The sequence below is a fragment of the Chanos chanos genome, chromosome 3 (genome assembly GCF_902362185.1).
Source record: "Chanos chanos chromosome 3, fChaCha1.1, whole genome shotgun sequence".
NCBI classification, from domain to species: domain Eukaryota; kingdom Metazoa; phylum Chordata; class Actinopteri; order Gonorynchiformes; family Chanidae; genus Chanos; species Chanos chanos.
Genome location: NC_044497.1, coordinates 12,780,001 through 12,807,171, shown reverse-complemented (window position 1 = coordinate 12,807,171; position 27,171 = coordinate 12,780,001). Strand labels below are relative to the sequence as shown.

The 27,171-nt window shown below is 40.8% G+C and overlaps 3 protein-coding genes across 5 annotated transcripts in view; 1 reads left to right on the top strand and 2 right to left on the bottom strand.

Moving 5' to 3' along the window:
- Window positions 1-711: 711 nt before the first annotated feature.
- enkur (enkurin, TRPC channel interacting protein) lies at window positions 712-2,124 on the bottom strand. Its single transcript, XM_030770029.1, has 5 exons — window positions 2,045-2,124; window positions 1,752-1,897; window positions 1,262-1,491; window positions 1,018-1,164; window positions 712-885 (listed from the first exon to the last, which is right to left on the bottom strand). Exons 1-5 carry the CDS (start codon window positions 2,122-2,124, stop codon window positions 712-714), a joined length of 777 nt encoding a protein of 258 aa, XP_030625889.1.
- Window positions 2,125-2,547: 423 nt separating this feature from the next.
- thnsl1 (threonine synthase like 1) lies at window positions 2,548-5,834 on the top strand. Its single transcript, XM_030769235.1, has 2 exons — window positions 2,548-2,726; window positions 3,045-5,834. Exon 2 carries the CDS (start codon window positions 3,071-3,073, stop codon window positions 5,300-5,302), a length of 2,232 nt encoding a protein of 743 aa, XP_030625095.1. The 5' UTR covers window positions 2,548-2,726; window positions 3,045-3,070; the 3' UTR covers window positions 5,303-5,834.
- A 2,801-nt stretch (window positions 5,835-8,635) lies between these two features.
- The window catches only part of dpp6a (dipeptidyl-peptidase 6a), a 144,823-nt gene continuing 126,287 nt past the window's right edge, over window positions 8,636-27,171 (bottom strand). For all 3 annotated transcript variants that reach the window (XM_030767439.1, XM_030767438.1, XM_030767437.1), the window contains 18 exons: window positions 20,260-20,414; window positions 19,746-19,843; window positions 19,449-19,572; window positions 19,234-19,272; window positions 18,686-18,793; window positions 18,312-18,403; window positions 17,951-17,998; window positions 17,648-17,766; window positions 16,503-16,550; window positions 13,042-13,140; window positions 12,808-12,877; window positions 11,454-11,648; window positions 11,171-11,225; window positions 10,476-10,575; window positions 9,910-9,968; window positions 9,728-9,800; window positions 9,552-9,625; window positions 8,636-8,785 (listed from right to left, as the gene is read on the bottom strand). In XM_030767439.1, coding sequence (XP_030623299.1) covers window positions 8,636-8,785; window positions 9,552-9,625; window positions 9,728-9,800; window positions 9,910-9,968; window positions 10,476-10,575; window positions 11,171-11,225; window positions 11,454-11,648; window positions 12,808-12,877; window positions 13,042-13,140; window positions 16,503-16,550; window positions 17,648-17,766; window positions 17,951-17,998; window positions 18,312-18,403; window positions 18,686-18,793; window positions 19,234-19,272; window positions 19,449-19,572; window positions 19,746-19,843; window positions 20,260-20,414 — 1,706 coding nt within the window. The remainder of the gene's footprint in view (window positions 8,786-9,551; window positions 9,626-9,727; window positions 9,801-9,909; window positions 9,969-10,475; window positions 10,576-11,170; window positions 11,226-11,453; window positions 11,649-12,807; window positions 12,878-13,041; window positions 13,141-16,502; window positions 16,551-17,647; window positions 17,767-17,950; window positions 17,999-18,311; window positions 18,404-18,685; window positions 18,794-19,233; window positions 19,273-19,448; window positions 19,573-19,745; window positions 19,844-20,259; window positions 20,415-27,171) is intronic.

Here is a 27,171-nt window from a genome sequence, read left to right as displayed (position 1 = left end):
TAGACTCGATGATTTTTTTTTCTAACTCGAACTTCACGAATGCAATAAGGTATCCGTTTTGGTAAATTCACGCTTGATATATCTTCAACTGTTTTTATGCATTCTGAATGATGCCTGTCCTTGCTTTTTAACAAGTGATGTATTGTTCCACCACCACTTTCCCTTGTATCGCGAGTTCCCATTAAATTGATTGCGTCAGCAATTTGGAGTGAAGAGGTGGGACATATAAATATTATATCACCGAGGATTAAATTACAAAGGCCTTAAAATGTCTAAAGTTTGATTATGCACTGTCCGTCAGAGCTCATCTATGTAATGGACCTCTAGCTGACCTTAATTAATGAATTGGAGTATCGGGACTAGCATGCACACAGAGTCATGCACAAGTCGTTAGTATGAGACAAGAGGAGCGCTTGTCTCTGCAGAACGGTGGAGGAAAAAAGTAAGAGAGAATCGTGACTGAAAACAGTGAAACATTATGCATGTGTGAATTAAACTTTAAAAACAAAACCAAGGAAAATAAATCACAAAACAAAAAAATCTTCAGTTACAAGTATTGCCATCGTTTGCATTGTATGAACGACATTTTATATTGAAACATGATGCCAGAATGACATTGGGCAGTTACACAGGTGGAGGGTAGTTGTGTTTTCTATGAATAAATGTTTTGACAACTTCAGCTTTAAATGAATGACTCTGCAGTTTGAGTTCTTAATTGTTGGCTATGTAGATGGTCTTGTATCGCTCAATCAGGTCAATGTCCCTCTCCAATTGTTTCATCTCCAGCTCCAGGCGCTCTTTCCTGTATTTCTTGGGTGTAGTGTCTGTGACAACAGAGAGGCCCTGGTACTGATGATGCAGTTCTTCCCAGTTTTTCTTCAGACCCTGCAGGAGTCACGTATCTACAGGTTAGTTTGTTTCTTTCACACGAGAGCAAATGAACTGATCAAAAAAACATTAATGGGTGGTGTGGGCATTCCAGTAAAGAGAAATGTGGAACAATGCCTGGTGGTTCACCTGCAGAATGTCCTGACGTTCCTCCTCTGAGAGCTGTTTCATGGCTCCCTGTTTCATACGCTCCTTCACGTAGTTGTCATACTCCTCCTGTGCCCTCTTCACCTCCTCCTGCCGTTTCTGCAAATACTCTGGGGTCTGGCCATAGTCCTAGAAACGTAAACAAAAGTTTAGTCTTCCTTGTCTATCTGTAGAAGAAATGCACACACACACACACACGCACACAGCATGTTTATATGTTTATTACCCTTTTTTTCACATATTTTGGGACAAGGCCAGAGTTGTCCAGAGGCTGTTTGTCTCCCTTTCTGGTATCAGCACAGATGGGCTGTGGCTTTCGTGGCATTGCCATGATGTTCTCGATAGCATTAGTTTTGATGAAATTCTTTCTGGTGTGAATGCCCATCAGTGGATTTTCTGTTTTAGCCGGAATTTTCGGTTTCCTCTGTTGTTCATCTCCATATGTAAAAGATTTCTCTGAGATAATCACAAAACAATCAGTTCAGCTGACATGAATAGAAACACAATTCATTACCTGCATCTTCTCAGATGGATAACAGGAGCAAAAAATAATCAAAACAAAGCTTGAAAACATTCATCTCTAAATACACCTGTGGCATGTGTGGGTGCTCCCCCCTCTCCCTCCATAGTCCCCAGTCCAAACTATTCACACACGTAACCTAACCTGTGGTGTTCGCTTGTGTTTTGGTAAAGACTTTATGAAATTTAGTCCTTACTCTCAGGAAGTTTTGGTTCCTTAGAATGTTTGACTAAATATTTATCGGGAGATGGCACGTCCACTTTTGCTGGTCCCAAGGTCTTGTTGGATGCTTTCTTCAATTGTTGCTCCAGTTTTACTTGCTCCCTGAACTTTGACATATACCTTGTAAAGACAGAGAAAAAAACAGTCTAAAAAATCGGGAAACCGGGCCTCAAAAAGTACTTCAGACGAATCAACTATGTCATATTGTGCGTGGACAAAGTTAGTAAACTGGCTGACTAAAGTAGCTAAGGCAAGTAAGGTGCTTACCTTGGAGGTTTCTCAATTTTTTGTACTTCCCTAGGAATGAGGTTATATATGCTTTCTGGTGGATATATCGTGCTCTCCATATTGCTTGGTTAAAAATGCAGCTAAATTAAAGGAAAAAATCGTTAGGATAATCAAAGTTCTACATCAAAGTTTTACTCCGCTGTTAAATTAGCCACAACGTTATCTAGATGTGCAGCCAGATAGAACACTTTGTTTGCGAGTAGTTTCCAGCCCAACCGTTGCTTAGCAACATCCAAACGTTACCCTTAATAATATTGTCTCATTAATTTATATGGACGTATGTGGTCTTCGTTCAGTACAGGTTTTGATGTCCATGTCAAATAACCCTCATAATGGTTAAGTGTAATATTTTTGGCGTTATATTCTATTTCGCAACTCGAAAACGAAATTTAAACATGATCTTTCGGGGTTGCCGTACTACGTCAGGATGTTGACACGTTTCTGAGTAGCGTTGCTGATCTAGCTTTTATTATTGAAAAGGTGCAATACATTTTAAACTATCGAATTATGTCAGTAAAGAGCGAGCAACTGAATATTTTTCATGATTTGTGTAAAATGAAATTTGGAATGTATTAGCCGCAGCTGTAAGAGTAGCCGTCTCAGAATCAGGTGAAGCTGGCCAGAGAGCTTATTCATAACCCAAAGTGTTCTGTGTAACGGCGTAAGTAAAATCTCGACTCTGAAATTGCCCTGAAATAGAGCTCTCGACTGTACACAAATAAATGAAAATATTCTTCCCCCTGTTATACAAATTCATTGCAATAAAAATCATGTGTCTCAGTTAGGGTAAATGTGCAGTCTGTGCTGAGTACATATTTAAATCTGCTTTTGGAAAACTTCCCCATCAGTAACTTTTGTATACGGTCGCTAGTGTAGGGAATCTTATATAAGATAAGCCTCTGACGTCTTTAGTGCCACAGAAATATGTTCTGCCGTTGCAACTAAGTGATATTGCCTAACTTTTTTTTTTTTTTTTCAGATCGTTAGTAAGGTTGCTGCCAAAAAATGACGCTCATGCGTTTCTGCCTCCTGTTGCCAAAACTGCGAACTGTGAAGTGCACACGACTTTCGACCCTCAGGTTTTCACCAAACTTAACAACAGGCTGTCTTGCATTCTTTAGCTCAGCATGGCTATCAACAACTACACATCAGAAAGAGAAGAGAAACATTATTCTCATGGGTCCACCAGGGGCAGGGAAAACCTCTGTGGGCCAAGTGGTGGCCTATAGGCTGGGAATGCCAATCATTGACATAGATGATGATGTACTGGAAAAGACATGGGGGGTGACTGTAGCAGATAAGCTATCTGAAGTTGGTGGAGAACAGTTCATTGATGTGGAGGGTGAAGCAGTGTGCAATTTTTCTGCATCTGGTAGCGTCATCTCTCTGACTGGTTCCAACCCACTGCACTCTGGCTCGATGCAGCACCTGAAAAAGGGTGGACTTGTTGTGTATCTGGATGTGGACACCAATGACATCATACAAAGGCTCTCCAGGATGAAAGTGAATAGGATAGTTGGTCAGGATGCTGGCATTTCCATGAGAGAGATATTGCTGTACAGGAAGCAGTTTTATGAGAAGTGGTTTGACCTAAGGGTGCTTTGTGGCAGTGGGGATACTGTAGAAGAGGTGGCAGATAAGGTCCTCCATGTTTTGGATAGATATCAGAACTCAGAATCAGAGACATACATCTCAACCAGGAGAAAGCCACTAAGTGAAAACACATCAGCAAGCAACTCAAAGTATTTTAGCGATGTCGTTGTGGAAGGCTTGGCTCCAGATGGAGGGCTTTACGTTCCTAAGAATGGTTTTCCAAAATTGGAACCACGTGAGTGGCTGAGAATAGCAAGCAGGTCATACCCTGCGAGGGCGTTAGCCATACTGGAAAAATGTATACATCCAATGGATGTGTCCCCCTCAGAACTTCGTACAATGGTGCACCGTGCCTATGGAGAGAACTTTGCTTGTGATTCAATAGCACCAGTTAAACATCTAATTCACAATCAGTATGTTCTTGAACTTTTTCATGGTCCCACTGCCTCATTTAAAGATCTTGCCCTACAGTTAATGCCACAGCTCTTTGCCCATTGCTTGCCAAGGATGTGTAACTATCTAATCCTGGTGGCCACATCTGGTGACACTGGCAGTGCTGTGCTGAGTGGCTTTAGTCGTCTCAACGACTGCGACAGGCAGAGGATTGGCGTGTTGGTGTTTTTCCCGGAGGACGGGGTGAGTGAGATCCAGAAGTTGCAGATGACTGGGTTCAGAGAGGGCAATGTCAGGTCTGTCAGTGTTCTGTCTGATTTTGATTTCTGCCAGAGAACTATTAAGAGGATGTTTGCTGATTCAAGCCTGACGGGTCACTTAGCAGTGGAATATGCCACTGTTTTAAGCACAGCCAATTCAATAAACTGGGCACGGCTGCTGCCACAAGTTGTCTACCATTCATCAGCATACCTGGATCTGGTTAGAGATGGTGTTGTGACATTTGGAGATCCTGTTGATGTGTGTATTCCCACTGGGAACTTTGGTAATGCTATGTCGGCACTGTACGCGAAACAAATGGGTATTCCCATAAGGAAAGTCATCTGTGCATCTAATCACAACTGTGTCGTCGCTGACTTCATCAACACAGGACAGTATGATCTGCGTGGCAGGAAACTCGTAGTTTCAAACTCTCCAGCTATTGATATCCTTAAGTCCTCCAACCTTGAAAGGTTTATCTATCATACTTCTGACGGTGATAGTAACCTTGTCAGAGACCTTTTCTTAAGCCTAGAGAAGGACCAGTTCTTTAAAGTATCGTTGGACTTACTTCAGAGGATAAATCAAGATGTGTCGGCTGGATGGTGCTCTGAGGAAGATTGTTTGGCTGCCATTCAGGGAGTGTATGGGAGCACAGGCTATTTAATGGACACACACACAGCCGTGGCCAAAGTTATAGCAGATCGCCTACAGGACAAGACATGCCCTGTGGTGGTATGCTCTACTGCACACCATGGAAAGTTTGCGCCAGCAGTTCTAAAGGCATTGCAATGTCAGAACATCCCGTCAGAACCTTTGGAACAGCTGAAGCAGCTAGGCACAGTGGCGGATAAATCACAGACGCACGCAGACTTGTTTGAGTGTTTGAGAGAGAGAAGAAAACACAAACACACTGTTTGCCAAGCTGATTTCAGTGTCTTGGCTGAAGAAGTAGAGACCATGATTCAGGACTCATTTTTGAAAGTTTATTAGTGGTCCAGTTTATAAAAATTACAAAGCAGTTTTACAGCAAAATCTTTCAACAGCTACAGAAAATAGGACCAGCTATCCTGTAGATAACCACTAGATGGCAGTGTGCACCATACTATAATAAGGACATTTTCTGTCCTTGTACAGTTGGTGAGAGGAGCCACTATGTTTGGAACCATCCCAAATAGACTGGTCGATATTTGACCAGTTCCAGGAGAAATTAAGCATGAAATTGTACTTTGCTCTTCCTCTGTAATTCCTTGATAATCCAAAAGTACTTAATAAATGCCCTTGTCCCCTTACTGCTAATCTGAAAAAGCTGGCTAACTGAAACCAGTGTGGTTATCACTGAGGATTCTCATTCCTCTAATATTAGTCATAGTTTCTGTATCTCATTTTATTCAAGGGTTCACTTTTATCCACTCATTGGCCAATTCCTCGCCTGTCAAAACTTCACGGCTTGCTAAGCTTCCTGCTTAACCTCCAAGTATCTTTTATGGGATAACTTCACATGAATTCAGAGTAAAAATCTTCATTTTTTTTTCTTTTACAACTCTCAGTTTACTGAATTTGTAGCCATGTGCCTGATGTGCTGTGTCGTTTTGTGTTACTAAAGATGAATTAGTGTACCTGTTTATTTTCATCAAATTACGATACATGAGTGAAACAGTAAATAATGATAAATACGGACTATAAACGGACACAAATAAATGGTTTTGACTTTCTCTGAGTTTCCTTATCTGAAATCACTCAAAATATGTACCTTCCTGACTTTACGGTCAAAATAACAACAAATTATGAAGTTAATGATGATAAAATAACTTTTATTTTGACATTTGCCTTCATGCCACACCCCACAATATGCCTCCTCCAAAGATTTGGTCGATGACATGAAGTCCTCATGCTTTGCGAAGGCGTTGGAATTACATCCATCCCATTGGTCCCTTTTTTTTTTTTTTTTTCTCCCACCGCCCCCCCCCCCCCCCCCCCCACATCTCACGTTAAAGTCCACAGTAACCATCACAATTTTTCAGAGGCTTCACCCCAAGAGCAAAGCAAGAGAAAAAAAAATGTATTTTCCAAAATGCTTTATGTACAAGTAACACTCAGATATTAAGAGACTGAAATGATACTTGGGTAACACTTACACATCAAGCTGACGAGACTGTAATCTCACTCACAAAAACTACTGTAAATGAAATGCAGGTTTGTAAGGAACATTCAAGCTGTCCAAAATACTACATGGAGACTCCCATTAAAAAATTGCTTTGAGTTGCAAATGATTTGCCAACATGCACTATGAACATAACAAGAGCAAACATTCAAATGAAATGATAAAACATGAACCTGCGCCTCAAGAGCTTTCAAAATGCAAAAAAGTTACAACAGTTAATCCTTTATATACAGTGTTGAAAACTCAAAAAAGAGAGAGAGAGAAAAAAAAGTTTCTAACACCCAGACATAGACTGGATGCGAAGAAACAAACTTTGATTCCATGTATGATTGCATATGTTCTGTCTCATTGTGAAATGTAAATCATCCAGAACGTTCACACAGTAATGTCAAACTCGAAACTTTTTTTTTCCCCCAGTCTTGCTCCTCAAGACTCACAGCACCACACACTTTTGAACCCCCTCCAGTTCTAATACACTTGACTCAGCTTAGGAGCCAACTGTCCAAACTGATTCAGGTGAAGCAGGTGTGTTAGAGAGAAAGGTGACCTAAGGTGACCTGTGGATATCCAGAAACAGGACTGGGAAACACTGCTCTATAATACTCTCATTGTCTGTCCTATTCTATTATTTACCTTATGTACAGCTTTTGGGCATGTTACATTAAAACAAATACAAAGTGGCTCTTCTTTTACCCAGGCATGGGTGTACCTTGGTTTAATTCTGAGGTAAATCGACATATAAATTATTTCATGCTATTGTTATGGACATAAATTGCTTCAGACCCATTCAAAATCTTGAAAAGCAGTCAGGGGACCGGTGTCATGGGTAATTTGCTTCAATCTGTAATAAGTTAAAAAAAATAACAAAGGACTTGGTCATACATGCAGCAGTAAGCACTGGCCACAGTGACGTGACACATCATTATTTATCTTCCCTTTATAATGTAGTGAAATGACATAGTTAAAAATATACTATGAAATGTTTATGATAGCCATTTTATTATCATACATCATGATCAAAAATTCAAGTAAACCGACAATGATGCAACCGTATAATATGCCACCAATGAAAAAAAAAGAGCCTTAAAAGATTAATGGTGGATATTTAAGGAGGGTCCTTATGTAGGACTGCTTACTCCTATAGTAAGGCACAGTGACTAAACCTAGATTATGTGCTTCCATCACAGTAGCACTGAGGGAAAAGTCATACTGAAGAAGGGGAAAGAAAAACAAAAACAAAAAAAGGAGTGAACTAAGATCAACAGTCTTACAATACTGTCATGGTCAGTGTTCTGTAATTGAATAACAGTTAAAATGACTTTATTTTTTTTTTTGTTTAATTTCTTCCCCTCCATTTTTCTCAGTGACATTTAGATATGCATCTATACCACTTAAATATGTACTTGAGGCTACAAGATTTCCAAGGTCAGGACAAACTTGAACACTGAAAACAATTTATTTATACCCAGGTGAGTGTTTTTCATGTGCTACGTTACACTGGAACAATAGACACAAGCACAATCAGACATGTAAAGGTATTCATGATTTTAAAATAGAACCACAAGTGATAATACTCTCTGTTTTCTTTACAACCCCACCCACCCTATCCCAAAACACTGAACATTTATTTTGCTTCAAACCCCTTGCGACTCCTCGCAGAGCCCCAACATTCAGACCCCAAAGTTTGTGCTATAAAACCTTCTTTCTCTTCTGCCTCAACAATGGCTATGAGGTTCACAGCCTCCAGTGGTTAAGATCTGAGGAGTGCGTCTGTTGAAGAAAAGACCAGAGACTGCCTCCTCCTCCTCCTCCTCACACCGTGCTCCCCGTGTCAGGTGGACAGAGAGGTGGTGGCGCCAGCCTGATGCCACACTGCACAGAAGAGAGTGCTGAAGTCCGAAGCATGAGGGGATTTTAAAGGGGCAATCCACTTGAAAACTGGGAGTGGAGGACATAAGACAAGCATCTAGAGGAAGGCAGTCTCAGGTACATGCCAAATGAAGAGAACAGGGGACAAACTAACTAAATTATCTGAGGATAAACTCCTAAAAAACCCCAAAAACAAACAAAAAAAACAAAACAGAGGATTGAAACCTATGGGTTGCATATTATGTGGCAAAAAGAGCTGGCTTTGTGCTTGAGCATTTCAGGGTGGAGCGGAACTAACCCTCCTCTTCGCTGTCTTCCTCCAGCGGCTCCTCAAAAAACTTGTCCGGTAGCCTGAAACACTCCTCAAAAAAGTTCACCAAAGACTGACTCAGGTGCTCCCTCGTGACCTCGCTGCGGATAAAGTGTCCTTCGTCTGGATAGATCTAATACGGCACAGAACATCAAAGGGGGAGAATCCGTTTTCATAATGTTAGAACCTAAGTAACAAACTCATACTTTCATTATCATTCACTGATGCAGCGTGCAGGAACTGTCCCACATTAAAAGAGCCTGACCTCTAAAAGAGCCTGTTTAACATTACAGACCCAGTCCAGTCAAATAAGTCACTCACTGGGTCGAAGGAGCAGTTAGACACAGCGACAGAAATGGACTTTCTATTCAAAATTACAATGAAATTAATTACACAGTCATTCAACCCACAGCAATTAAAAAGACGACTTATTAGGGAGCAAAATGCAAAGAGGAAATCTCCAAGCGTTGCATCTTTTAATGGGATTAGCCTGGCTGTTAGCGCCTGGTTTATAAGGCAGGCCTGTATAATCTCTTTAAGTGAGGTGCGGGCTTTGTGTGCGCTGTAATCCTTCTGCCAGTGAAGTCTGCTGTGGATGCCTCAGGATGAGAGTGCTCCGTGCATCCTGTGTGTCAGTGAACCAGAGACCCTCAAACCTTCCATATTTCCCTAATGCTAGCAAACTTTCACACACAGTCACTGCAGCCTCTGAACTGATCTAGACATTGGCTCACAGAGTCTAGTGCTTGTTTGCTGAAGTTCTGCTGTCTTTATTTGATGTAGTTTGGACTGTGTTGTCATTCATTTCTGGATTTTGAGGTTATCTGGGTCATCTGGAGATCTGATTATCAATGGCATAGACTAATAAACAGTATTTTCTTGTTGGATGCCTTCCTTACCTGTAGAGTGTAGTTTGCTTTCTCACTGATTAATCTGGAGATGAATTTGGCCGTGTGTTGAAAATGGACTTTTTCTAAGAAGGGACAAAGAAATACATGCAATGTGTTACTGTTTTTTTTTTAAATAGTGTCTCAGAATTGTAGAGAAGAGAGATCAGTGAAGGGAGGTCCCTTACCATCTGCTGTTGGATGAATGATTAAAAACTTCTCATCAATAAATTGAAAAGTTCGATACGCCAGATTTGTCAACTGAAGAAAAAACAAGAATCAAGAAGCATTTCAGCTCATATAATGAAAAGAGCATTTAAAAGAAAAGACATATTTGGAAATTATACTGAAATGGAAAGAGGTAGAATACCTCATATGCTCTTCTGTCTGGCTTTGGAAGGCCCAGGTATCTTTCTGAAAAAGCAGAGGCTAAAAAGGTGGAAAATAGGAGAAAATCTGTAAACACGCACATTTTTGACCTCAAATGCACTTAATGTCATAAACTTTCTTTTGCTGTAAGTCTCCTGATACACAATCTGTTCACGTTATGCAGTCTGTCATATTCAAAGAAACATTTGAATATTGCACTAAAATTTCACCTCTATAGCTGTCTGTCAGATGGAAATCATTGGCTATAACTAATACCCTTTTTTTATTCTTGCTCTAATGCTCCAGCAGGCCTTGTCTGTCCTGGCCCACATGTGGCTGACTGTATGCTGATAGCAAGACAGGAGGCTGATTCTCACATTATTAACAGACATATACAAACACAAACACACACCTGCTCACACGGTTTACTTATAAGGGGTGCAAACCGATAATGCCGCTCAGACATTATTGTTTCCTTCTTTAACTTTGCTTTTTCACGCTTTCACACCGTCTCTCTCTCTCTCTCTCACACACACACACACACACACACACACACAGATGTCATACCATATAACTCAAAGTCTGTGATTGGTGAGAGTGCTGCTCCACACTTCACCACAGAGTCCCCAGAGCTCAGGAGAAGGCTGGCAATGTAACCTCCATACACCTAAAAAAACAAACAGAACAGTGTATAGTCTGAGACACAAATCACTGAGATGATCCATACTTCTCCCTCAGAGTAATGATTGAAAATGATTGAAGTTGAAATTTACAACAGCCCGTGTCAGTGTGTAGTGTTCTCTCACCGTGTAAAGAGGATGTATGTGTGTTCTGATGTCTGGTAGATACACTGAACAAAACTTCACAACTACTGTATTTTGAGGAAGATAGCAGACATAGCTGTGGACTAGGATCCATAAATATAACTTTTTTTTTCACAGAGGTTAATGTCATAAAAAAAAAATATGTTGCTTGTCACAGTTTGTTAACAGCAACTAAACTGCGTGTGTAGGTATAGTGTTTTAAACTTCAGAGAGATGTGAAGGCTCCCCACTTTAGACCCCAGTGCCTGCTACTGCTAATTATACACTCAAATGGGCTCTCACTGCAAGACCCAAAGCTAGAATGTATGTGTGTGCGTGCATGTGTGTGTGCGTGTGTGTGTGTGTGTGTGTGTGTGTGTGTGCGTCCGCGTGTGTGAAAAAGAAAAGAGGGAGAATCCTGAGGTAACCTCATAATATTAAAGTGATGAGTTTCCCCACCTGTCCATAAACTCCAATCCTGGTTTTGTCAATATATGGCTCCTCGGTCATTATGCTGCAATGAGCAATAACACACACACATTATAACAAAACTGTTTATGATCCACATTCTTTACAATATTCTCAATTATGAACATATTAGTCATTATTATAAATAATTTATCCTAACTAATCTTTACATTCTAAATTTTGTATTTACATTTACGTAAAACTGAAATACGGAACCGATATGATTTACTACTTCAAGATGTCATGTCTTTGGTGTCAGCTGTTCAGATGATACCTCAGGGCCCCCAGCTGGTCTTTCTCCTCAAACACGCCCAGTTTGCGCTGCACCTTATGGAGGAGGTTGGTCCCCTGGAAACCGCTCCCCCGTCCGTCAAAGCGCATAGCGATGACACCAAAACTGCTGACCAGCACCGTGGCCCAATCGATCTGAAACTGTTCGGACACTGTCTGCCCTCCTGGAGTTCCATCTCTGTAACACGGGACTGTTGTTAGCCATAATTATAAATCACCTGTTTTACAGGGCCACACATAATGAATTTGACTGAAGTAGCACTTCTTCACGTTCATGAAGAAGATGATGCAAGAAGGCACGTAGTGGCTAAATTCTAGCTAAGCTAATATTAATTTTTGTTTTAAGATTTTAGAACAAGCACATTGTACTGTCTATCTAAAAATGTCCCTTAGACCATATCAACGGCTGTGCGAAGCTAACATGATATATTCCTTGGAATGCAGGGCAGAGTAAGGTGAACATCACTGAATGATACAAAATGAATGTGAAAGAGAGAGAGAGAGAGACATCAAAGTGAGCGACAATTCAAAATGGAGATGAATTTTCCAAGAATTAATCTAAAGATCATTTGCCATATAAAGTAAAGGAGCATAAACCAAAACCATTACAGAGAAAAAGAAATCCAAATGAGAGGCTTATTGAGTGAACAGCTCAGTCTCCTCTCTCCTCACCCGTACGCTAACCTACGGCAGTGTGGAGTGTGATGGTGTGATAGGTGATGAAATCAGGGTTAATTAAATGGGGTCTGGAGACAGTCTCATTTGCAGTGTAATTACAGCGTCTGTGGAGGTGGAGCGATCGGCAGTGTCTCTGCCGTAGATTAATAGACTGATGAAAGCGTATCTCCGAGCAGGATTAGTACACTTGATCTGGCACACCCTGCGCTCCCAGGAAGCAAGCTAGTAAAGTCAAAGCTGGAACGGGGAAATTAAAAACTAAACCGCCAGTAAAGCCGTTCATGTAATGGGGGGTTATTAGGGGATGGAAAAACAGGGTACTTTTCTACTGATTATTTTAGCCGCATGGTTCTCATAAACAAGCTGTTTCTTGTACGGTACAAACTTTTTCTTTTCTTTTTTTTTTATTTAGAATGCTTTTATGTGCACAGGTCAAAGAGAGGGAGGGAGGGGGAGAGAGAGATTCAGAGGTGTCTGTACCATATGACCTGTTCACACTGGTTTGCATAATCTGGTATAATTTCTAATTATGTTTACAGTGGCTTAACATAGTCATCACATAGTTTTTATAAATGGTCATATATTACTAGAGGCACTACCAAACGTTTATTTGTTTGTGTCTACATTGTGCACTGTAGAAATAGGTTACATTTACTTACACTAGGAGAAGCAGTGGGTAGTGAGCTGTCTCGACAAAGCCTGCAGGTTTAAGGATCTGCATTGGCAGTGCTATCAACAACAATGAGGGACAGAAATCAATACATAGTCCTTAAAGCAAACAAAGCACTTCTGTATTATCAATCATTGTCATGCCAAACACACCCCCTTCAAATCATGTCAACTAATAGATACTAATTAGTTGCTCAATTGATTTATTATCGATGGAGACTTACTGTAATCCTCTATGTTTATCTCTTTGTACTCTATTTTAGGCATTTGCATGGATTCCGATGTATTCCTCAGGACCTCATTCAACTCTAAATCATATACCTCTGCAGAGAGAAAGACAGACGAGAACAAGTTACAAAAAACAAAGCATTTTTGTCCAACTGTCACACAAAGCAAAGGACTTGTTTTCAGTGCACCATTATGTGCTGAATCACAAGACAACCTTCTCAAATGCCTTTCATAGCAATATATCTTTTTAAAAAAACATCAAAAAACCTTTTATTCACCTTTTGCTAAACAAAATAATACATACAGAGAAAGGAGACAGGACAGAAATGTATTAGAACAAGATACTGATCAAGGTGTTTTAAGTGTGAATAGCTCAGATTTAGAAGAGCAAGGTATACACACTGGTCCAAAGTACAGGTTCAATTTCACAGCCTTGAAATAACATATAATAGTTAGAAGATAGTAGATAGTACAAAACATTGGTCATACAGTGGGGAATCTTCAGATTTTGTTAGTAGTAGTATTATTATTTTAAAGCTCATCTCTGCTTGCTAAAATTGAATTGGAAACACAAGACAAGAGCTAGGACAGGCCTATTCAGTTGGTGGCCCGTGGGCCAAAGCCAGTCTGAGAGCAAAATCAAGTGGCCTGGAGGTGATCACAGTCAAATTCAAATTAGAAAACAGTTAGTTCCGGTCGAGTAAATTGACTGGACAAGAGGCATTCAATGAGTGCTGATATATTCAGCATAAGAGTATAGTGATGTTCTATATATATACATATATACAGTGTGTATATATATATAAATCCCCTCTTGCGTCTGTGGGCAAGATTTCTCCTTCAAGCTTAGGTCCTCTGCCAGAGGCCTGGGAGCTTGGGGGTCCTGCACAGTATCTTAGCTGTTCCTAGGACTGCGCTCTTCTGGACAGAGATCTTGGATGTTCTTCCTGGGATCTGCTGGAGCCACTCTCCCAGTTTGGGGGTCACAGCTCTGAGTGTTCAGATTACCTAGGGGACCACTGTCATCTTCACCTTTTACATCTTTTCTAGCTCTTCATTCAGCCCTTGGTATTTCTCAAGCTTCTCGTGTTCCTTCTTCCTGATGTTGCTGTCGTTTGGGACTACTATGTCTATCACTACGGCTTTCTTCTCCTGCTTGTCCATTACTACTATGTCTGGTTGATCAGCCATCACCAGCTTGTCAGTCTGTATCTGGAAGTCCCACAGGATCTTAGCCCTGCCGTTCTCCATCATTTTGACCTTGGGACTTCCAGTTCATATTCGGCACAGATGTTTCTGTATACTATGCCAGCCACTGTGTTATGGCGTTCCTTGTACGCCCTGCCTGTTAGTGTCTTACACCCTGCTGTTATGCGCTGGATTGTCTGAGGGACATCTTTGCACAGCCTGCACCTGGGGTCCTACCTGGTGTGGTAGACTTCGGCCTCTATTGATCTTGTACTCAGGGCCTGTTCCTATGCTGCCATTATCAGTGCCCCTGTGCAGTCCTTCAATTCAGCCTTGTCCAGCCACTGGTAGGACTTCTTGATGTCAGCCACTTCCTCTATTTGACGGTGGTACATGCCGTGCAAGGGCTTGTCCTTCCATGATGGTTCCTGCTCCTGTTCTTCTTCCTTCAGAGGTTTCTGCTGCCTGAGGTATTCACTAAGCACTTCATTGCTTGGGGCCATCTTCCTGATGTAGTCTTGGATCTTTGATGTCTCATCCTGGATAGTGGCTCTGACGCTCACTAGTCCTTGGCCACCTCCACTTCATGTACAGTCTCAGGATGCTGGGCTTGGGGTGAAATCCTCCATGCATTGTAAGGAGCTTTCTTGTCTTGATGTCAGTGGCCTCTATCTCTTCCTTTGGCCAGCTTATTACTCCAGCAGGGTGTCTGATGACTGGCAGGGTGTAAGTGTTGATAGCCTGGACCTTGTTTTTCCCATTCAGCTGACTTCTCAGGACTTACCTTACTCTCTGCAGGTATTTGGCAGTTGCTGCTTTCCTAGCAACCTCATCATCATTCCCATTTGCCTGTGGGATTCCAAGGTACTTGTGGTGTTCCTCCACATCTGCTATGTTGCCCTCTTGTAGTACAATCCCCTCCGTTCTGACTACCCTTCCTCTCTGTGATATACATATCTCAGTCTGTTGTACAGCACCAGAAACATCTTGCTTGCCACACAAAGTCAATATATAAACAGGTTGCCAAAACCGTCTGGCCAATGACTAAAGCCTGGATTAGAACTCGGGGTCCATTTGAATTTGTAAATGAATAGCCCTGAACTAGGGACAATGGTATCAGAACTCAGAATAAGAATTGTATTTCACAGTGCACATGCATGAAGGAACTTTTCCAAAACAAAACAAAGGACATAGCACACATTGTTTATAGTCTTATCTGGTGACAAAGCAAGTGATGAAGCACTCTTCCTTTTATCTTGTTTCATACAGGAATGAACTTTAGCCTGTGTCTTTGAGCAGCTGCCTAAACAATCCTTGTAAAACAGCATAATAACTTATAGTTGAGAGCACTACAAGGTGTATAAACTCTAGTTCCTCTCTTGAGCATTGTGTTAAGGCTCAAAAACGAGTGGTCATCAATGTGTTATTTCATTTCCCTGGCCTGAGTCCACATAGCAGGTGAAACTTCCTAATACTCTGCCTTTGGCATTGGGGGTTTTTGCACTGAGTTGTCATGGGAAGAGAATATTCTGGGAAAACAAAAAAAACAAAAAAAAAAACCCAAAAACACATTTAATCAAAATGTAGGTGAGCTCACACAACATTGCTCCAAGGTGCGACAAAGTGTGTTCTCCCCTTAAGCGGAAAATCCATGGGCAAAGGACATGTTACAACGCATCACTTTTTCTGCTTCCCAGCAAGCATAAATGATGTTATTGAGTAAACAAAAAATTATTGAACTCTCATTTGGAGAGGTCACCTTTTTCCTCAGTTTGAGGAGCCCTCCTCAATAATCTAATCAGCACTGAATGTTTAAACATGACCACAGAGGTGTGCATAAGATGACTCAGCAATGAGCTAGTCGGCCCGAGGTGGCCCCCCATTGGCATGCAGGTCCAGCAGGCTGGGTGGCTGAGGTGGCAGGGGTTTAAAAGGCTGGAGGAGGTGGAAGTCTGGGACTCAGACTGGGTGCATTACAGCTGCATTATTCATGGACTGCTTTGTGTGAGTAACCTGCCAGGGGCTGGTACACACAGACAAACACACCTACACACACACGCCCACACACACACACACACACACACTGTGTCATCCCTCACTGCCAAAACTCTCACTGTCCCCTCACAGCAGTGTAGTGACAGTGCCAGAGCAACAGTCTCACACAACACTCCCTTTGCAATAGAGGGAAAAGAAGAGCTAGTCAAAAATTGAATGGAAGGAAAAATGGGAAAGAATGAAAGAAAAGATGTGCGAGATACAAGGAACTCACTCTGTTTGTCCTGGGTGCTATACACAGCCACAAACGGAACCACAGGTCCTGAAAGAGAGAAAGAAAGAAAGAATTACAAATTATAGCTGGAGGACACTTGTTATCCACCTATCCACTGCACTGTGCAGTAGGTTTCAGACTGCTGAAGTTCTCTTTGTGTACTAGTGGTTATGCACAAACAATATTACAAAATGCACCTGGCAATTTAAAGATAAATACAACATATGTTTTGAAAAGAAATGAAAAAATAAATCAGATTCAATACAAGATCCCTCTTTGCCCTCTTAAGTTTCCTTGCATGAATCACTTCATCTCCACAAGAAAATTCTAAAAGACCAAAAACCTTGGCATAACTGAATTTCCACAAACAGTACACATGCCAGCTGCCGCTTCAATTGTGAGACTGGTGTGTTCAGCTTATTCAATTAACACAGTCCCAGCTTTCTAGAGAGCACCTCTTGATGAATCAGCCCCCATAGGTAATGTGTGTGTGGGTGGAAGGCAGGAAACAAAACGCAGGGAGGCTAAGAGGGGTTGGAGGAATAATGAAATGAACCACGCGCTTTTGCAGAATGGGAACATGCCCGTCAACAATACATTGTTGTTCCTCAAAGCATGCCAAGCTGTCTCTGTCAGTTTTAAAATGCCATCACGGTAATGTCACAGAAATGCAGGGAGACAACAGACAGATTAAAGTGCATGAGGAACAGCTTCATAGACTCCATATTTATATTCATTCTTCAGGAAGCTCATAAATGCTTACTGGAGAACTTGCCGTCTCAAAATGTTTCATTTTCTGTCTCTACAAGGCATAGGGTGTAATAAATTCTTGTCAGCATGGGACAAAAGAAGTTTTGGCTTATATTAAACTTGAAATTCCAGGACGATTTTCTGCTCTGTTATTTAATCACATTGCTGTATGTCATCCACACTCAGTGTCTAATACTGAAGTACTGCAAAAACTCTCTGTATTTTGACACAAAAGCCTCTGACCTTTCCCAAGGTCAGAGACAAAACAGAAGACGTGAGGTGGGTTAGGAAATACATGTACTGAGAAATAGAGGGGGGGGCAGTCAGAGAGAGAGAGAGAGAGAGAGAGACAGAAACAGAGAAAGACAGACAGAGGGAGAGAGACCTACAGATACCTTTGCAGCTGAGCAGAAAGTAGCTCATGTTGTGACTGAAAGAGCCACTGACATAACCACAGCCCCCGGTGAAGTCACAAGACAGACAACGTCGGTTAAAAGATCCAACAGTGTCAGCACTAAAAAAAAAACAACAACAACAAAAAAAGCCACATCAACACTGTCAGTTTCAGGATATGCACAACGCAAGGCTCAGTCAGGTCACAAACCTGCAAAACTCGGTGAAAAGAATTCTCAGAAAAATGATGGATGCACTTTTGCAGTCATTTCACTCAAATTAAAGAACATTACATATATGCACACCTGTAGAGATGTCTTCGTTTTGGATCATCCTCGGTGCTCAAGAAATAGCTAAAAGCATAAAGCAGAATATGAAACTCATTAAGTAACTTATTACGCAATGTATAATTAATATCAGCTCATACCTCTCACTAGCTATTACAAAGCACTTTCAGCTCCAGGGAGATACTGATTCTGATATAACTACTCATACTTCCACACAAGACAGAAAGAGCCCACAACAAAGAGGAAATCGTGAATGAAATATGATAGCAAGGAGGTGAGGTATAGTTAAGTTGTTAAAGTGGGCCTTACTAAGTTAAGTGAAAACTGAAACTATGTGTGTAGTTCTTGTATAATCCCAGACTCTTACGGGACTGCTTACATTAAATGGCTGTCCTCACTGTAGGCTAGGACCTGGGTCACATCCCAGTCTCCTGACGTGATAAATTGCAGGGTGTCAGTACTGGTGTTGGGCTTCAGAGAGAAAACACATGCCTCACAATTATTTACTGTTCTGTATGAAACATGTATTAATAAAACCCACAATAACATACAGCTACCACAAACACAACTTTACTTAAACCATCAAGGGTGCAATGCAAAGTACTTATTAGACAGCATATTTCTGCTGATTTTTTTTACTCTTGTATCCCTAATTTCATATCCGCTTGCAGCATATCCCAAATGATGACTGACATTACATATGATATTATTATTATTATGTATTCCTCGGCACTGAGATGCTAGAGTCCATACCTGTGAAATGGACATGGAGATGTGAAAGAATTTTCCCAGGCCGCCCTGTGGGATTGCCCTGGTGAAGAACAGCTTCAGTCCATCTTTAGAGAACAAAGGAGCTTCATTCTGCATTGAAACAAAATGCAAATAAAAGTGTCAATTTGGTTCCAGTTCACAAACATCATTATCTCCTCTGCTGTGTCATTGATAGGAATCTGCTCGTTTCATTAAAAAAAAAAAAAAAAAAAGAATTTTGGGGCATTAGTCTTATTCAGAAGCTTTAAATATTTTATTGGAACTGAGCCAGAGGAGCACTTGAAAATTATACATTCAACAGTACAACACAGTCGTCCATGTCACAGAAATCTATGATGAAACCAAATTCTAAATGCAATGTTAATGACTGAAATGATAACAGTATTTGTGGGAGAAGTATAAAACTTACTGACACTATATTTAATTGCTGATGGAATGTTTGCATGTCTTCAACACATATTGACAATGTAATCATTGTAAAAAGCTGATAAACATGTTCTGCCTTTTCACTCTGAAGATAAAAGACTTACCTGTCTGTGAAGCCAGCCTTCACTCTCATCCTCATGTTTCTGGAATTAAAATAAAGAAATATTTATACAAAGCTTTATCTCTTTTTTGGGGGGGATTATTTTAGTATCATTTTTAAAGCATGAGTTTTAATAGGTAAGATAGTGTGTTTGAGGTATGTAGTGCTATAAATTTAATGCTATGTACCACACGGGCTTAAAAAAATGTGTAGAATTACCTTCGTGCAGACTCCTGTGGTGGCTTCACATAAGGTTAGAATGGAGATATTCTGGGCTCTGTTTAACCAGTTCACGGCCAGTTTAGTGCTTGTTGCCCATTTTACCATAGTCACATAGTACTCCCTGTAAAAAAAAAAAAAAAAAAGCCTCACTTATTTAAAACCTGTAAACTGGCCTACATTCTCCATGTATTCTGGATGAGTATCCGTGGTTACTGTTGGAATAGGAGGGATACTGTGGTAAACTCTGAGTGAAGTATCACCATTAGGGGTTTAGAGTAAGTAAAGAATGCCCACCTGATCCTCTGGTCCTCGGGTCTTCTCATCTCTATGGTGTGGAGTGGGCCGTTGAGGTTGACCACATAAAGGGAAATGACAGGGTTCTCCTCTCCTGCCTGTAGGGAAGGGAACACAGAGAGCCCTGACATATCACACCTGGGTCAAATGAGTATCCGTGGTATACAAATGACTGGACCTTATCCCAGGCCCCTTACATGGCTCCTTTACTCTGTTATTTTTCAACTACAGTTACTACATTTCTGACAGGAAAACATCCATCAAGTGTGCCACTGATCCTGTTAATGCAGAGATCAAGGTCTTTGGGAAAGGGTGGGCCGCAGTGAACTGGGTCAAGGCCCGATCATTCAAACACTTGTTTGTCCAGGTCTGTCACAGACATCAGCCTCCAAAAAAACATCAACACTCAGCTTAGTGTAAGAATTCCATATGACATCAGCATCTTTGCAGAACAAGTATGAACCCATAGGTTCCATTTAGGCAAAAGACACGCATGTGATTTGTCACTCTTTACCTTAGGATAGTGGTACTCCTTTCCAGTGGGATATGGAGTCCCCGTAAACATGGGTAACTCCATTTTGGGCACCAGTGTGTCATTGATAGTAGCATATGCGAGCCTAGCACCATCTGGAGACCACCAGTGTGCGATGTGAGACTGGAATATCTCCTCTGTGAAAAATAAAAAAAATTATACACACACACACATATATATATACATACACACACACATATATATACATATACACACACACACACACACACACATACATACATAAATATATATATATCAGCCCAGAACACAAATAATCTAATCCACATCTTAGAGTGCATTGTGTTCCATCAACCCACACACAGACACAGACACTTGAAACACACACTTGCTTTGAAAGACAGATTCTAGGAGAGATGCTGATAAACATGAGTGCTGCCTGGAGCTGTAGTAGGGCTACTCTCACGCCGCCTGTTTCTGCACACGCCAACACAGAGGCAGCGGAGAACACGGCGGACGATCAATCACACGGCCGGCTCTCAATGGCAAGAGCGATAAAGCCCACCTCTGAATGAAAGCGCGTACGCCGTCCCTCAGCATATGCCTTATGGTTTCCGCAGAGATGGAGGGGGAAGCAATTTCTCAACCAGGCAGAAGTGCCAAGTATTCTGGTGAAATAGGGGATGACCCTTTTTTCCCAAGCTAGAGCACGGAGCGAGCGCGATGATCAGTCAAGCTGAGCCGACTTCATCATAGAACCGTAGCCTTTCTGTCTCCCTAGTGTGAGTGTATATTATAATTTACCCAGAGAATGTGTGTGGCACAGACCCACATCAGAGCTGATCCTACAGTGATCCTATGCAAACAGAGTCGCTCAGAGGAGGAGTGGAAACTCTGACACTGTATAGAACTCATTCAGGAAGGAAACAAATATCTAATATGGTGATAGAGAGTTTCCCATTTCCATAACTCTGCATCTATAGGGATAACAAACCCATCCCAAACAAAAAATGTATACCTAATAAACAAAACAATCTCTCTTTGTATGTCTCTCTCTGGGCCTCTCTCTCTCTCTCTGCCTCTCTCTCTGCCTCTCTCTCTCCCCCTCTCTCAGCAAGTTAATAACTTTGCCAGAGCTCTAAAGTGCTGTGATCACAGACGTGACTGCATGCTTTGGTAAAGCTGCAATGGGGCAGAGAGTGAATCATGGAGGGGACCTGAACCATGACTGAGCCAGAGCACCAAGCCAAATGCTGAAATGAGAATGGGTAAAAAAAAAAAAAGCATAGCAAAATGCAAGAACTGTATAAAAATGCATGGACACTCCTCGAAAAACTTTTTATTAGATGTGAAATGCCAGTAGTGTTCCCTCTGCTCCAATCCCTCTTTCCTTATCTCTCTCTCTCTATCTCTCCTCTAAGCAGATCTGATGCCTACAGTGACAGAGGAAGGTTGCTCTAACAGTTGATTGCAGACGCAGGGAAGCTTAATGACATCATAGGAGACAGGGGGTTGACATGAGTGATGAGGCACCTCTGTCTCTGCTGAGGTTGGAGGACGGTGCTGCTAGCACAAAGACTCATTGAGGCCCACTGTCAACTTCCTCTCGTTCAAACAGAGGACACGGATGCTTGGATGTGCAGAATACACTACTAAGACATTGTTATGTGTGATAGACTAATTACCCATTTACGGAAGGTGGTAGGAACAAACACGTTCCCCATTTCTCTGCCTCTCTCACAAGCAAAAGTAAGATAGCATTGTTTTTTTTTTTCGGTTTAATACACAATGAGTCTCAACTACACACATACACACACACACACACACACAGAGAGAGAGAGAGAGAGAGAGAGAGAGAGAGAGAGAGAGCTGCCAGGGGTCAGTAAGATCAGGTAGTGAACATGCCCTCTCTAGGAGGTCAAATTGCTCTCCAATACCATCTGCTGTACACAGCCACTATTTCCTGAAGGGACAGAGAAACAATCTGGCCTACTCACTCTACTCTACTCCACTCTGCTTATCCATCATTTACATTCAGACACAAAGCTCAGCTTTCCAATGCACAGCAGGCCACAAGGACTCATTTAAGACCACATGAGTCAACAGCAGCCTTACCACGCAACTACACCACTTTATGACCTTTCTCAATCACTCTTAACACGGAAAGTTCTTTAAACAGGTTTTCACACCGACAGTAATGATAAGCACATATCACCTCACTGCAGCAGAACAAAACGTTTCATTTTAAGTTAGAGAGCCACACCACAGCAGTATACACAGTATATATTTAGAGGGCATTCTTGATAGCAAGGCAATCAATTAAATATACACAGGCCACAAGAGGCAAACTACTAGGTCTCTAAATCTGACTGGCCATGGTAAGATAAGTGTTCTTATAAAACTGAACCAGAAACAAATTCCCACAAACACTGCTCTAATGTCATTTGTCAATTTGATTAGATTCATAAGGGAAATAACAGACTTCTAACAAATCATTAGAAACTTAATTGCCCAGATTATTTTAAGTTTCTCGATTCTTATAATTAAATAATGCGGAATGCAGTTCTTGTTTCAATTAGCTGTCTATCTTCATCAGATACTAACACAGTCACTTTGGCACCTTATACAATTACCGCTCCAATCTTAGATTACCACAATTAATACACCGAACACGTTAATGAACACAATTAACACATATGACCTCAGAACATATACAGCTACTGGCATTTTTGTATTACAGTAAATATACCTGTTGGATTCAATATAATGCGCCAGTCTGAATTCATTGTATTTTTTAAATGTAGTGCGAATAATCATGTTCTCACTAAAAGGCCTTGAGTCTGGTGGTTTGGTGTCCAGCAGCTAAAGTGGTCCTGACCTTAGTGGGATAGAACTGAGAGGGGAACATTGTAAGTCTATACCATGCAGTGCTACATTTTATGATTAGGGCCTCTTGCTGGGACTGCAGGTCCTCATCAGCGTCTTGTCAGACAAAACTTTCAGCCAGGCTGTCTGAGTAGGGTATTTTCATCTAGGGCAGAACAAAAAGACACTAACCACGCATCCATAAGCCCATCATTTTATATGGATAAACACAAGCTTCCAGGGATCTTCTTTCATGTTCTCTACTCTCTCATATCTGTAATGTCTGTGAGCCTTTGTCCTCTTGCTATTAATTGCTCAGACTACAGTTCCTCCTCATCTACTACCTCATTTGCAATCTGCAGCTGTAATGTGAATTATTCAAGACACCACCAACCTCACACAAGTTAACTAATGAGTACAGAGCTAGGATATTTTCAGATACGTGGGCTAATTGAGGCAGTTTAAAGAAAGTGTCACAGCTGTGTTATTCAAACTTTAGTACATTTTGGTGGTTATAAGTAATTAAGACCTCAATAGATTGTAAAAAAAAAAAAAAAGCAAAAAGCTTATGGAACCTGAGGGCGTAGCATATGTCGGAGTCAGCAGGGGGCAGCAGCGGGCCTTAATACTAAAGCACAGATGGAACAACTGGACACAAACACACAAAAACTGTGCTCTCTCTCTCTCTCTCACACACACACACAAACACTGGGAAATTTTCACACAAAATGCCTGGAGCAGATGGACAAGCCAAGAGAATGCCCACAGCGACGATACAGGAAGCGATAACTTAATAATAAAAATAATTCTTCATAATCATAGAGTCATTCCGACAGAGTTGGGTTTAGAGCATGGATAATGTGATGGAGGCTAGATGACAAAGTCGTTTGTAATGGCACTTCTGTCTTTATCTGTTTTGTAAAGGCCATCAGCAGTCATTTAGCTAAAACTACAGGCTGTCTCTGTCCTAGGCTCTGATGAAACAAGGTCAAATCAGGACAAGAAGTGTCTGTAAAGGCTTAAGCAGCAAGCACAACGGAGGTTTAACATTGATCTGAGCTTAAAGAGTTTGAGTCCTAAATAAGATCTCTCAAACAGTGAGTAAAGACTGAAAAAAAAAAAAACAACTGAAAATATAATCTACTAATATCTTAAGTTAGCAGGTAATCAAGCTGCTATGAGAAACTACTGCACAGAGTTGGAATTGTAATTTATATTCTAACTCTAAATTCTTAATTTAAAATCATCACATGGTAGAAATATGCATTCAGTCTTTGTGGATCAGTACATAAAAAACAGAACTATTAATACATAATACTTTATACCATTGGAGACTAAGGCCAATGTAGAATACCTTGATCTTCCTGAATTTTCAGTAGGTGATTAAATCTCCACATTGATTGTGGGAATTGAATGAGAAGATCATTTTCCTGCCAAGTAATGAACACTGTAGGGACCACTAACACTGCCCAGGAACCTTTACTAGGATACTGAGGTCTTTAAAAGCCTTGGTCAAGATTTGTAAAACATGTACATTGTTTTGAGAGAACAAGTACAGCCCTTGAAAAGTTACATCTTTAAGTATACATGCGATCTTTTTATTTCAGCCCTATTCAGGGATTGTGATGATTCAATTTCTCAAATGATACCAGGAAAACATATACTTTTGTTTGTTCAACAAAAATAAACAGGGCAATTTTCTTGAGAGGAAAAAGTAAACATCCTGGCTGCAGTAGGCAGTGTTGACTTCAATAGGTAGTTTCAATTTGGAAGAAATGTAAGCACTCATGTAAGTATTACTTAGAATTGTTTATCAAGCTCTTACATTTTGGCTCATTATTCCTAACACAAATGCTTCAACAGTGTAATGTGTGAGGGCCTTCCAAAGCTCTAGTGTACCCCCCACAGCATTTCACATGGGCTTAGATTTGGACATTGGCTTCTGTCATTCAAAAACTCACCATTTTTTTTTTCTTTCTGCAGCATTCTCTTGTGTATTTGTTCAAGTGTTTTGGATCACTGTTCTGTTCCAAGATCCATTTTTTGTTCATTATTTTTTTAATTTTTTTTTTTTTGCCATGCGGCGTCACAGTCTGTTCAAGCGTTCTCTGGCACATCGTGGTTGACTCAGCGATAGCATGCTGCTCAGTTAGCGAAGCAGTCCAGAACCATAAAGCTCCCTCCACCATACTTTACAGTTGGTATGATTTTTGTCTGTCCGAAGGCGGCAAATGTGACATCTGGCATTGCGGACAAATAACTTATCTCTTGATGTGTTCAAAGCACTGTCCCAGAGGTCTTGTTCTACGGCCGGGGGATCTCTGGCAAACTTCAGTTGTGCAATCATGTCATTTTTTCGCGGAAAAAAAGCCTTCTTTCTTTCTAACCTCCCAAGTGAGACCCAATTTTTGTGTGATCTCTTTCTGACAGCTAAGAAATGTGCACTGATATCAGCCATGGCAGGAGATGCTTGTAAGATCCTTTGATGTTCACCTGGGATTCTTGGAGACTGCTTTGAATATCTTTCAGTCAGAGCACTGGTTGAATTTGGTGGGACAGCGTACTCCTGGTAAATTGCAGATGATCTGGAACATTCTCCATTTGTAGATAATATGTCATATCGTGAAATGATTGACTTTAAATTGCTCTGAAATTGCTTTGAAACCCTGATATATGGACATCAACAGCCCTCCTTCTGAAGACCTCAGAGAGCCCCACGCATCTTGGCATGATGTGTTACCTCAGACCTTTATGGTCAAGTCAAGACCGGGTTTCTGATCTTTCTGTGAGGCTGGACCCCCCAGGCTAATCTCTAATTATTTTCTACTCATTTGCACCTGCTTTGGAACATCAAATGGTAGTTGTAGTCATTTTAGCAGATACTAAATCTAGGGGTGTATTAATGTTTTCTGCATTAAGATACTGCGTCACTGTTCATGAATTAAATAAATAAATACAATATGTTTCATTGTTCTTTGTTAAACTTGGACACGTTAATCTATTAATAGCACCGGAATGAAGACCAGCCATCTAAATATGTCTCAATTTTTTTTTTCAGGTGGTATACTGAGTTTCCCTCAGCGCTGTGCATGAATTATAAATACGTTTCCACTTTATCATTGTTATAGTCGGCGCTGGATATTAAACTGGTTGTCTGATCATGGAGAATTATCCGGATCAGATTCTTTGGGGTAACTGGGGGATCCGTATGTATTAACATACATTAACCTTTATTCAAACTTATCAAGACATGCTCTACAAAAAGGCAGGACTCCACAGGGCTTCAATTGTGCTAAACACACCCAAAATATATTCATGACCACCTGCTACTGAGGACTTACCTTACATCTGTATTTGGGAGACTGGAAAAGTTTCAGATTGTCTCATTTAAGGCCATGTTAAGAACAGAAAAAGAAAACTAGATGACCATAAGAACTAGAGAATCTGAATATAAACCAAAATGACATATATTGGATATAAATTGGCTTCAAAAAAGAAGAATGTTTCTTCATATATGCTTTACATAAAAGATTCAAAGGGAACAAAGGCTTCATTAAATAGAACAAATGTCTCACGCACGCAAAAAATGTCTTATCTTCCATGCTCACTTTGTCATCACTAGACATGGAAATATCTAGGTCTCAAAAGCCAATGAAAAATCCTATTCATGCCATGACAGCTGACAGAGTTATAAACAGTAGCCTAATGTGTCCTTTCACTTGTAGATAATATTTTTGACAAATCACTGTGCAAAACAAAGCTGGAATTTAAACAGTGGCCATCTGCATTACATTACTCTGTACTGAATCATTCATACAGATATAGTGAGATGATGAGTATCCACACTGAGAAACAGGTCAAGTTCAGTCTCTTTTCCATGCGCTAAAAGATTCATCTCTCTCAATAAATTATGAGTGTAAATTGCCAGACTTTCGGTGCCTCGTAAAAATGTGTCAGGGGTCAGACGATGCAATATCCACAGAGATTAAACTTTAAACGTATTAAGACTAATATTACTCTTTGCAGCAGTCCACACAACTGAAGAAATCCCATCCCAGCAACAGACTCTGT

Bases quoted from the DNA above. Each gene is read 5' to 3' on its own strand.
- enkur (XM_030770029.1), bottom strand. From the start codon at position 2,124: ATGGAGAGCACGATATATCCACCAGAAAGCATATATAACCTCATTCCT. The intron at 1,898-2,044 runs GTAAGCACCTTA...TGTCTTTACAAG, and splicing joins AAAATTGAGAAACCTCCAAG to GTATATGTCAAAGTTCAGGG. The intron at 886-1,017 runs GTGAACCACCAG...TGACTCCTGCAG, and splicing joins AACGTCAGGACATTCTGCAG to GGTCTGAAGAAAAACTGGGA.
- thnsl1 (XM_030769235.1), top strand. From the start codon at position 3,071: ATGACGCTCATGCGTTTCTGCCTCCTGTTGCCAAAACTGCGAACTGTG.